Raw genomic sequence first — 12624 nt, 5'->3', positions numbered from 1 at the left:
GTTTGTAAAGCAAGTTTTAATATTCAATTTTGTCCTTGAATAGTTTTTACCCGTAGCAATAAAATAGCTAGAACCTTTGGGAGCCCATATTCAAATTGCCTGACGGTTTAGACCAATTTTATTAACCAGTATTTTGATTCATTTAGTTAGTCCTTTTTTTTTTTTTTTTTTTTTTTTTTTTTTTACACACCACAGGTTCCCAAAATTAAGTTGGTATTGCTAGAAATAAGAAGGTGGTATTGGAAATGCAGCAGGAATATGAATGAATGTTTGCAGTTCCACCAAAGTGGTCACAGAAGGAAAGGGCACTTTTCCAAAATGACTATTGATTTTTGCACTCACATCAGATGAATGATATATAGGGTAGTTCAAGTTTCAAATAACACCCAACCTCAGCTCTAGAGATTTATAAAATAAGCATTAAAAATAGGATGAATTGGATTATCTGATCAGTACTCTGAACAGGTAGGAGTATCTGGCTTAAATGTACAGGCCGAGATGCTGTAGCCATTTATTAGACATACATAAAAGCTTCAGACATTCTAACAGAGTTAAAGAACTAGAAAAATGCAGTCTGCAGCTCACTGGAGATTTCTGAAGGATTTAACTGTATTCAAACAATAAAACCACAGTATAAGCTCCCAATTTTTCATCTATTTTTGCAAATATAAATGCAGTGGTCACTAGTAAGGGCTACCAAACCCACGGTGCAAGGAAGCACAGGCATGTATCACTTGATCTGGATATACTTTCTAAACCACCTTCTAGCACCTGCATCTCTCCTGTGCTACATCTAACTTCAAGTAAGCCTGCTGATCATCTGCCGTAAGTGATTATTTATACAAAATGTAGCAATTTCTATTGGAGAAATGTGGACTCATAACAGACTGCGCTATGATGTTATGGTAGGGCCCTCTCCTAAGGGATGTTGGAATGGTCAATAATTTGTTTTACATCAGGAAATTTGACTTACACCATTGGTCTAGTGAATGGTAGCACAGCCACAATTTTGGTTGGGAAAAGCCCCACCGCAGAACTGGCTCTTTAGGAAAATCCTTCCCCCCAAAACCCTTTCATTAAAAAGACCTGAAATGGAAACATTTTATAACACACATATTTTCGTTTGACCTGATATTACTTTGTTATCAATCATGTATTTCAGTTTTGGTGTCAACCCAAACTAAATTGCTTTTGATTTTTTGGATGTATTTTACCAAGAAAAAAATTCTGTCCTAACACTTCCTGCCAAATAAATAATCAATCAGAACCATTCACAGCTGAGAGACTGTGCAAAACTAACTTTAGCTGTATTTATAGAGGATTTACATTTCTACTTATTTCAAGAAAAAAGGCTTACTTCATGTGTCTATTATGCTATAGGAGGAAAAATAAAGAAAATGCATAGAAAGTTGGGGTTATAAATATATAACACTTGTGGTGGGACTGCAGTTTACTGAACTTCCTATGCTTGACAACTGAGACTTACAAAATGGCCCTAATGTCAGCCTGGATTTTTAACCTCATCATGTCTCTGAACTACTTTTAGTGAAGAACAAAGCAGAAGTAAGGTGAGAATTACTGCAAGGAAAGGTGCAATTCAGATTTCTACATGATGCAGGAACTTCTTTGTTGCTAGGAGGTCTCCGATGGTGACATACATGATTGAACTATATGGGTACAATTTTCAGATGGCCTCTAGATGTGTCCAGCTCTGCTCTAGCAAAGTATAGTGACACATCTGTGTTCAAAAAATTCTTATTTGTAGACACAAATTGGAAATAAGCTGTAACTGGAAACATATGCAAGCAATCGCTTCAATTACCCGGATTTGCGTGCACAAGACTGGTAACTTAAGCACAGTTTAGTGCCTGGGTGCTGGGGGCAGAAATTCTGTGGGCATCACACTGGAGGAGCTGCTCGAAGCTCAAAGGATAGGTGGATACCTTTGGGTGTAACTCCTTTTCTATTTCCAATCTGTCTACTTCAGCAGTGTGAGACTGGCCTTATAATTTTAGCAAATATACTACATTGTGCAAAGTCAACAGCAGACAGACCGAATGCATCTGAACACTTCTGCATTTTCTGTGAAGACAGCAATCGATAAAAAAAATAGAAAAAAATAAGTATTTCTTTTCCTTTCCTTTCCTTTCCACGTATCATTTCTGGGCCATGACTCTGTATTACAAATTTGATGTATCTGAACAATTTGTGCAGCTGAATCTGATATATGAAGAAAATAGCCTGAAATCAAGTGCAAAGTGCTATGTGTAAATTCAGCATAGCCACTGGGTTTAAAAAACAAGTATTGCCTTACAGCATGTTCCAAAAAGTCTTCAATTTTACATTAGTTATTTCTTCAAGAGGCTGCATATAGATATTGTTTGAGATTAGCACCTAACTTCCACCTTCACATTACTAACATTTTGGAAGCCAAGTATCATAAGGAAGGGGAAAACTATGGCTTTGGTTCTCAAAAGTTTAAGATTTTCTACCTGAAAAGTCATATTCAGAGGATAAATTTCTGTCATGAGAAAAAGCAGATATATAGCAGACCTATGGCAGCATTTCTTGTGCTAGCAGCAGTGTTACATGAAGAGCCAGTTATCTAGGATATTAAAAGACATTTGTAAAATCTATAGCTGCTTTGGTATCTAAGATAATCAGTTATGAAAGAAAAGTCAAATACTGTAGAAACTATTAAGCGAGCTAGTGTGTAAGAAAAAGTTGGAAAAGGCTCTATTAACAGTTGTGAGAAACGAAAGTGTATTAGAGAAAGATAATATACATGCAGAGTTTACAAACCGTGTCTTTAGGGTGGCCCAATAAGTAGAAATATGGGGACCCATGCTTGTCACTTTTCATGCACATGGAGAGACTGGAAGGTACCATTCCTAAAGGAAGGGGAGGAACAGCCTAGGACCAATCATTAGAATTAACAGAACCAGTGACATACAGATATTTTACTATTGTTAGAGCAGAGAATTCTTAGTAAGTTTAGAACAACTGAGTAAAAAGCTTATATGTAACAGGAAAGAAGTATTTCTGTAAAGCTAAGACAAATAAGCATGCTGTAAGTCTAAATATTAGTGGAAGACTGAAACTACTGTGCATATATATATATACAGGATGTAGGTTCACCCAGACCATGGATGTGGAGTACATCTTGAGGTGCTTTCTGAAGGAGTCATAACAAATCAAAAGCAAAGGGTTTAATGCATTTCAGAACTGTGCCAATTTATTTGTATGAAAAATCCTTGTATTGGTATCAACTCTGACATTTTTTGGTTTTGTTGGTGGGGTAGTGATGAAACATGAGCTGAGATTTTGTTTCTCCCAGGCCCTTCAAAATCGACTTACTGCTAAATAACTAGTAGCTTTTATCTGTTAACCTGCAATGATTTTGCATATACTGAAACTTCACTTTTTGCCTACAGAACTTTTCCTCCCTTAAACAGCCAAAACTGAATCTAAACTAGTTCTGTAAAATCACCTGAATGTCATGAACCCATGGGGTGAGTTTTGTACATTATTTAGCATCGTGTGAAGCAACAGAGATTCCAAAAATGCACAGTGCAACCTCAGGACATGTCTTTTAACAAAGTAAGTCAAACAAGGGGTGGGGGAGAGAGAGAAAAAAACCACCGTTGTGTAAATCCATAAAGCATTAACCAGCCCCATGACACAGATTCCTTGTTCACCAAACCTCAACGATTCTGGTTCTTGTGGCTCTGTGTGTGTTAGCACCACACCGTGACCTAGCACACTCAGGGCCAGATCCAGATTTCCAAGACAGGGCGATGGAAAAGTTTTCCAAAATCTCAGTGTGAATGGGCTAGACTCTCTAAAACTTACAACTTTCTGCAGGAGCTCTTAAGCAACTGAAAACTAAGTGAAAAACTACCAAACTTGATAGAAAGTATGATTTTGAAGTCCTGCTGTGAAAGCAGGAAGGGAAATGAATTAGCTTTCTTCTAGATATGCCTCACAGGTGAAATTCAGTGTTTCTGCTCCCTCTGCAGTGCCAGGCAGAAAGCATCTGGGGCAGGAGGTTGTGCCTTACTGGAGGGATAGTGTCCACTGACAAGTGTTAACCATGCCTCAGCCTCTTCCACCTTTATGCCCTGTTTGGAATTATTTGAAAAATAAAATAAAAAAAAAGACAGACTCATTGCTTTTGGATACATCTAGGAACTTAAGCATTTTAATGTAGCTCTGAGTAATGGAAGCTCCAGTCGGGAAAGGCTAGGAGCAGTAAGCCAGAAAACTCAAGCTGCCAGGACTGCTGAGACTGAGAATGAAACATCCCAGGCTTTCCTAGGGACCTTCTTCCACAGATACTTAGAGAAAACAGTGGTTGTTCTCAGACAAAACTGTAGCTTCCTGGGGCTGATCCATCATTAGAATTAACTTGACTCTTGCAGAAATCATTGCTGGATGGAGAAGCTGTGATTTGTTTGTTCTACTTTACCTGTAATGTTACTATTTTGGGATTTTGTGAACAGTTTTCCAATGTTTTGCCTTTAGGGATGCCTCTTCATTCTAATGTTTGGCTGTGCAACGTACATGTCCTTTTCATGGCGTATATACGGCTATGGCTAAGGCCTGAAATATATGAGCATCTATAATGAGGCTCCCACAGTGTGAGCAGACAGATTTTTAGAAGTGCTGCACACCCAGTAGCTCCTGCTGAAGTCAGTAAATAACCTCTTAGGTAGATGCATATGCAGGGAATTAGGCAGCCATTGCAAGACAAATCTTGGTCTATCATTTTATTTGAATTCTATTTAATGCCAGTCTGAGAAGTGCTCAGTGCTACAGTGAAGACTGTGAGTTTTGTGTCCTGTGACATGTATGAAACCTCACACTCCCTCCAGCCAGACTCCCTGGGCATTAAGTACGTTTCAGGATCAGGATTCCCAGCAGTACTTCTAGTCTTTCTTACACAGTAATATGATTTCTCACTATGACTTGGTTCTTTGGAGAACATGGCTGGCAGACTATTTCCTATGAAAGATGATGCTGATGTTCTTTGGGTTCGGATGAACTGTGATAGTTCACCTTCAGTGGAAGCACAGTTCCTCTGTCTATCCTTATCCTCAGCAAACATGTTCTGAGATGCTGCGTGATAAAACATCTGTTTTCTAAGCTTCTTTTGTTGCACCCTGCTGTGAAATCAGCTATCATTTTGGAGCATTAATCATATCCGTGCTCCTTCCCATATATTGTGATGCTACCGTGCACGCTACAAGGGGATTTCTTCCTCTGAAGCGCTCTGGGATCTTTGGCATTTGCTTTCAAGCAAAATCAGCAGCTGGAGTTGAGGTAAATGATGCATTTGCAACACACTTTATTTCTTCCCCTAGGTTGCAATAGTGCTTCATCTCAGCCAGAGTTTTCTGAGATGTACTTGTAGGGACAGATTTCCAGGCAGCATAAACTGACATAACTCATTCAGGAGATTTACATCCTCCCAGGAGCTTGTTCTTTGTTTCTTCACTGAGTCCTTTCTTCTTTTCAATACACATTCTTTTCTTTCACAGATCACTTTCTTACCATTGATGATTTTTCCTTAACACTGCTTTTACTGATGTCAATCACATCATCATTCAAATCCTGATATTTCTTGCACTTAAATACATACTGCCATATTTTGTACTGCCAGAAACATGGCTCTGGAATTTAAAAAGCATTGATTATATTGCACAAGGAAAATAAAAAAGTTGGAGACTGAGAGACAATAATGTGATGGGTTTCGGCTGGTTGGTTTAGGTTGTTCTAGGTAAGCTTCCTTCTTTTTAATGCTGTGAGTGTGAATGCCATGGCTGTTGGAAAGGTCTTTAAACACAGCGTTGCTAGACCTGACTTGGGAAGTCCCTGACCACTTCACCTGTCAGAGACTGAGAGAGAATATCCAGGAGAGGACCCTGGTACACGTGCTCTGTTTTTATATTTCTCCCTAGGCTTCTGCTGCACACCACTGTTGCAATCCAGACAGATACCAGCTCAGTCCTCCAGCCTTGCATTTTTATACTCAACTAAGTCTTATTTCCCACTAATGGTCTCCAGAGCGGGACCCTAATGAGAATAAGAAATATTTCTGACATGTACTTGCTAAAAAAAAAAAAAAAGTCTGATTATTTCAGTAAAAAAAGGTCCAATTAGTCTTGTTACATCTCAAGCGTGCAATTCTGGTGGGAAGAAGAGGGAACTACTAAATATTGACTAGTTTATCTGCTGACCTCAGGTCCACTTTGTCCTCAAGCTTGCTGTCACAATCTTCTCTGTGTTCAGTTTTCCATTATTTGGAAAGGATGTTCTTTCTGGGGATCTCCGTCATTAATACTCTGACAGACGTTATTTTCAGCTCGATGACTTACCCTTGAGATATGGCCTTCCTGAGACATGCCCTCTGGTTTTAATTGCTTCTGTTTGTTAATTTCTGTTTTTTAACTTCCTAAGCAGGCTGCTGTTCGTTTTTATGTGCACCTTCTGTTTGTTCTTAGAGCATTTCTTGTTGCTTTGGGAAATGACCTAGGGAGGACTTTAATATCTCAGTTAATTTCTACAGGCATCTTCATATTTTACTTCCAACCTGTCTGCAGACTGGATACAGCACTAATGTTCCTCTGCCTGAGTAACACACATATTAAGAACTGCAAGACCGGTGGATGTTATCCTGTGCTGCGATGCTTTCTGTAGGTTGTATGTACATTACAAAGTAACTCCTGAACACTTTTACTGCTTTTTCAGTGAGTAGGACAACACGGCTTTCAAGCACAGCTAGTTAGTTCTCCTCCCGTATGGAGCTGTAAGCTGGGAATGCAGCTAGGAAAATGATCCAATTAAACAGTACTTCTTCGTAGCGACTTCTATTTTGCACTAATCTGCATTTTTACACAGCTAATGCTAAGCATTCCAAATGCCCTTCTGAATAGCGAGCATGGCTTTAAACAGTCCTGTGAAGTTGTCTTATTTCTTTCTGTTAGCACTACAAACTGTGCCTGGATTTGTGGTGGTTTATCTGCATTTTCTACTGATGTTCTTCTGGGAAAGGGAAGGCTCACACACATTTACACCTTTTGGGAAATTTGTTTTCTCCAAACAATGCTATTTACACTGAACTTTTTTTACATCTATTTTCATTTTCTTATGATTCTGGAATAAGGTACAGATCTATAAGATTATATAAATGCAGAAATTTATTTTGGATTTCCCATAAACCTAGGTTTAAGTGCCATCCAGAACAGGGATCTTAAGAAAGTCAGATTTGGAATGGGTCTGAACTGTAATTGATTTTCTTCTCATAGCAGCCTCCTGTGACCCCCCTTAGATTAAATTGTTTTCTGAGGAACCAGAGAACTGCTGGTATATGGTTCTGCTATTTGAGAAGGATTACTACCACTATATCAGTTCTGGATGTTTGTTTGTTCTTTCATTAAAATTGATGCACTTCTCCCTACAAAAGAGTTTTGGAGTTGATCTGAATATCTGTTGGAGGTCTCTCTGAAAGGATTATACAGTGGTTAAAACTGATATTTAATATCTTAGTACCGATTTATCATAATCCCTGAAAGCCATTTTGGCTTTGTTCCTACTCACCAAAAGTATAACTCAGTAACTTTATCACCAGATGAGTGGGCCATGGCCCATCCTTGCTGCCCTTATTCAGAAGCTCTTGAAAGCTGGAAAAAATGCAACATACACTATCCTGAGTATTGCCTCAGCCACAGAATTGGCTCTAGTTTAGAGATGAAAATGGTGCAATTACCATGCATACTGACAGCCGGCAAAGCGCTGACTTTCAGTGGAGCTGACTTTAATGTCTCCAACAGAGGTAATGAATTTTTGTTGGTAACAAAGACTGACCTGAACCTACAGTTAAGCCTAAGTATTACTTTGAATTTTCATATGCTACTGCAATTTCTGATTCTAATAGGAAATTATGCTGGAACATCAAAAGTAACATTAAAAAAGTTTTATCGAGTTTTGGACCTCCTAGTGTAAAGAAGTCAAGGAATTTTCATTAAAAAAAACCCTTTTCCTGTGAGATTTCAGGCCCAGCTGTGCACATCATAGAACTTATGTAAATATATGACATTGTCACACCATACTTTAGAGTAAGCCCTGATTTCAATTTTTAAAAAGAGCTTTTTGTCTTTGAAATTACCTTTGGATAATTTATTTGTACTTCTTGTCATTTCAGTAGTGAAATAAGGTTTCTATATTGTCTAAATGACTCACACTTTTTGAAATACTCATAAAAAGTCCCAGAAGTCCCTCTTAAACAAAAAAAAAAATAAGAAGAATGGATCCTGCTTTCTCACCACAATGAGCAGTCTCCTTTTTTATTCAGAGTTGGCTTCTACTTGATCATCTGTGTATATTGTCAGAGATAATATAATGGGTGAGGTTGTCAAAGAAACAAGGACATTCTTGTTAATGCTGTGAGTTTAAACCTGAGCCACTGAATTGCATGGCAACAAGATCATCTGCTGTGATTCAAAATGTGCAGAGAAGTACCAATAGAGGAAGAAAAGGACAGTTTATGAACAAATCATCAACTCCCAGCACACTCAGAGATGTCCCCTAAAGAGTTCAAAGTGCTTCCTCCAATGCACATCTTATAAGCCATTGCCTGTGTCGGGAGGGCAGCAGGTGACAGTGATGTACACACGTATATGGTCTTGAGCCGAGGAAACACTTAAACATGTGAGTGAGTCCACCTCTACTTAGGTAAGCACTTAAGCCCATACTTAATGTGCCCCAGGACATTGCAATATATCAATACCTGCGTTTGCTACTTAACTCAAAAGCAATTTAATTAATTTATATAGGTTCATGCACATAGAAAAATGTAAAGATGAAAACCCACCATATTCCGGGACCTGGCCTGTTCCACGTTTCAACAACAGTCTCACTCTCCTGCCACCACTCTTGATTAGCTCTATTGCTCTGGCATGTGTCATGTCCCTTGTGCTTTCTCCATTGATTTCAATTATTTGATCTCCTACCTGTCAGGTAAGAAGAATATTGAGTCAGACAGAATTGCAGTAAAATGAGCGTTTCAGAAAGAGACATATTCAATGGATCACAGGTTACTTGAATGACAGACAGACACATCAAGGTAAATTTGTTCCTGTCTGTCTGAGGGATATTACTGGCAGATTAAATAACCTCCAAAGTGGATTCTGAATGTGGTATATCAAATGCTGCTCATCTTCTGCCAAAATCGGTGTAATGCATTTGTAACTTGCCTCATGTCTTCTACACGTAAGAGGTTTTTTTGAATTGCTTGATATGTTGGAATCACTGGAAACGTTATCTGTGCTACACCCTAAATTGCAGTGTTGTGTGGGCCCGAGGAGAACTTTGCTACATCTCACTTGCTGCTTTCATAGAGGTTCAAAGCACAAATACAAAGATCCATCATTTGACTATCTAAATCTTGGTAGTAAAGTTTCACACCAAATTAAAAGTTTTTATGAAGCAAGCTATTAAACAAAGAAAGGTTAGTGCTATGGCACAGGACATGCAGATTTGCTGGAGTTCTTACAAGAGCATGCTTTGAACTATTTATCCACAGAAGGTTTTTGCTCAGAATAAGCACAGCCCCTGGCTGAGCCATCTAGTTAGAGCAGCCAAGTCCGGGGCTCTGATTACAGATTTCTGCCACTCATCTTCTGGCTGACCTTCCTGTCAAAGTGAGCTTCGTTATTATTTTTCTGCCTCTATTTCTACAGCTGTCAAATGGGGCACTGATGTCTGTGTCTCCCATCCATCCCAGTATCCCTCCCAGCTTTGCCTCCCACCGGGATGTTTTGGTTTTACTCTTCTCTCCATGAGCATCTCCATGGCTTTTGATGCTGGAAACCTTCTCCATGAATAGGGGAGCGGTTGCTTTCTGCTGGTCCTGGTCAGCACGGCAGACAGCACATGTAGGAAGCAGCAGCTGTACAGCTTGTTTGGTGCTGCGATACCCCAGCTGCCCACTTATTTGGTGAGAGAATTAAATGAGCAACACGGTGAGGTGAGGTGTGAGCCCTGTATTAGCGGCACCACAGCCTTTGGAGGTCACGTTTTGCAGGTGCGTTGCAGCAGCCTCCCAGCCCCACCAGAGGGTGACCAGTTGGAGCAGACCTCCCAGCTGGAGGGCTGATCTCCTGGCGCTGGTAGAGGTGCGGGTCCAGGTGATGGGCAGCCAAGAGGGGTGCGTGAGGGTCTCAGTTGAGGGGGTTCAGCAAACCGCTTATCAGTGCCAGAGGAGCACAGCTGCTTGGCAGGAGCATGGCTGCCTCACCGTGTGTATCCACGACACTAAAATAACAATGCCTATACATCCTAGAGAGGGTTTTAAGGAGGCTATACAGATGTCACGATGATGGGCACTTCCTTTTCCTCTTATAAGCCTGTTGTGACAAAACCAGCTCTTCGCTGGCGTTGGACATTGAAATGTTTTCTGTTCTGTATGGTTTCTTTGCTACTATTGTATTTCTGTCAACTAGAAGTGTAATCCTTCAGAGGCTTTCCTTCCTTCCTGAGTTTGAAATACAGTATTTACCAAATAAATGTGCATAATATCAAATGTCAACAAGACTCCTAGCATCAAAGAAAAGTGGAAGGGATGTCAAGAAGTTATCTAGTCCCTATTTTTGTTCATAGATAGAAAGAATGCTACCAAAAGCACTATGGCAGTGTTTCTCAATAGGAATTCAGACTTTGTCAATAGGAGTTCCAGACTATTTTAAGAACTCTCCCAGGATCCTGTATGCAATCTATTCTAGTACTTTACTTAACTAGAAAGCCATTAATCCAAATAATACTTCTCAGCATTACTATCACACTTTGTAAATGCTGCAGACAGACTGAGAAGTGGGGGGGAAAAAATCAGGTTTATTTTCTGCAAAAAGGCCTTATTTTTGCAGTGCAAATTTCTTCCTTAGCAGATTTTCCCTGTTAGGAAGAATGCATTTGGTTGTACCATGCAGTACGCATTTTTAGACATTTATGATGACCTCCAGGGCACAGTGACACGGAACACAGGTGCTCTCTGGATCACGGAGAGATCTCCCCCAGGTTTGGCCATGCAGGACTGTTTGCATCACCCTCACTTTTGGAGCGGTTGGTAGGATGTAGTTGCTGCACACACTCAGCAAAAAGGGAAAATCTCTCTTACCGCTTCTGTAATGCAGACAGAAGATGGACTTGTAGCATCCCCACAAGGACACTAGTCAGGCCAAATACAGGCAAAATTCAGTCAGTTTGGGAAAACCTGTTTCTAAATGTCATAAAACAATTAAACCCTTGTAGGAATCCTGCAAAAGTAAACTCAGATTTTCCAAAGGCTTAAAGACAGCTCTTTTTTGTGTCATGTTGACTGGATAGACCATGTTTTGCAGAAGGTATTTAAAATTATCTTGTTAGCATGTTTTGAGAGAAGTGGTGCCAGATTAGATCAAATGAAGGAGGTGTTTTTAACACTCCTTGATAAATAGCCTTTAAAATGAGTACTGATGAAAGCTGTGCAGAGCACGTACAGTCCTTCAAATAAAATCCTCTGCACTCTGGAGCAGAAAGACAGAAAGAGACTTTAATACAGTTTAATATGTAAAAAGGTTAAGTTAATGTCACATTTTTCCCTTGCTGTTTGCCTTTGTTCTGTTCTCATTGGTCAATATGCAGGAACTATCTTGTATTAATGTAACCTTTTCTGTATTTCAGTGGATTAAAATATTTTTTTTCTGTAGGCAGCATGTAGCTGATCTGATAGTTCCTTTTCTTATAAAATCTTATGTGCAAATAACCTGGGAAAACTTAAAAAGGCCAGCATCTTGGTTATGTGACCAAAGGAGGAAAGAAAAACAAGTTTGTAAAAATTAGGTGCTCTGAAATTTACATCAGAAAGCGTGAGACCAAAGGTAAAATAAATAGTTGTAGGAACAGCGGGTTAATTGTGTTCCATGCATTTGTGTCTTGTGGCTGACTGATGTATAACTGATTTATACTGCCTTTGCAGCACAAGCCCAGCTCTGATTAGATAAGAAAAACAACAAGAAAGAGAAATGTTGCCAACATTCTTACCCTGAGAAAAGCTTCAATTAGACTTTATACTCATATCTGGGGAATTCATACGAAAGAGAAAACTTTGACTGAGGAGTGGTTCCCCATGTGTCTAATAAGGTAAAAATTCCTATTCATACTTTTTCTGCAGTTAAACATTTATAACCTCCCCTTCCTTCCCCTCGCCAATGTAGATTCTCTTATGTCTGATATGGGAGGAAACCATGCTGTATGCTTTCTCTCTGGCCAGGCATTCAAATGTGCTTGCTCTATTGTCTTTTCTGTTGTGGAATAGATTTTTAGATATTGTGGGGCTATTTCTGTCTTTTTTAAATGCAGAAGCTCTGAGAAGAGCTTAGATATACCCACATATTGAAGATGCACCAAGGTGAGGCCAGAGGTAATGGTAAGCATAGAAACAGGTCCAAAAAGAACCCAGTGCCTGTTATATGGGATCCTCATTACTCTCTCTTCAGGATCAAAAGTTGATTCCTGCAGTTTTTTACCACACGTGACATTTCTCTATACTTCTCTTCTGGATCCTTCCGAGTCTGTCCATGGTCTCCA

At 39.5% G+C, this 12624-nt stretch overlaps 1 protein-coding gene across 2 annotated transcripts in view; it reads right to left on the bottom strand.

Moving 5' to 3' along the window:
* The window catches only part of MAGI2 (membrane associated guanylate kinase, WW and PDZ domain containing 2), a 761840-nt gene that overhangs the window by 14895 nt on the left and 734321 nt on the right, over positions 1-12624 (bottom strand). The window contains exons 20-21 of one of the 2 annotated variants that reach the window (XR_012650015.1): positions 8873-9011; positions 7600-7682 (exon numbers count right to left, since the gene is read on the bottom strand). Coding sequence is in view for 1 of the 2 variants with exons in the window: in XM_075024752.1 (XP_074880853.1) it covers positions 8873-9011 (139 nt within the window). In the remaining variant the exon portion in view is untranslated. The remainder of the gene's footprint in view (positions 1-7599; positions 7683-8872; positions 9012-12624) is intronic. The other variant, XM_075024752.1, reaches the window with a different exon arrangement.

Source organism: Buteo buteo, chromosome 4 (genome assembly GCF_964188355.1).
Source record: "Buteo buteo chromosome 4, bButBut1.hap1.1, whole genome shotgun sequence".
NCBI classification, from domain to species: Eukaryota; Metazoa; Chordata; class Aves; order Accipitriformes; family Accipitridae; genus Buteo; species Buteo buteo.
The sequence above is the reverse complement of the archived record's forward strand: the minus strand, read 5'-3'. Positions and strand labels throughout refer to the sequence as shown.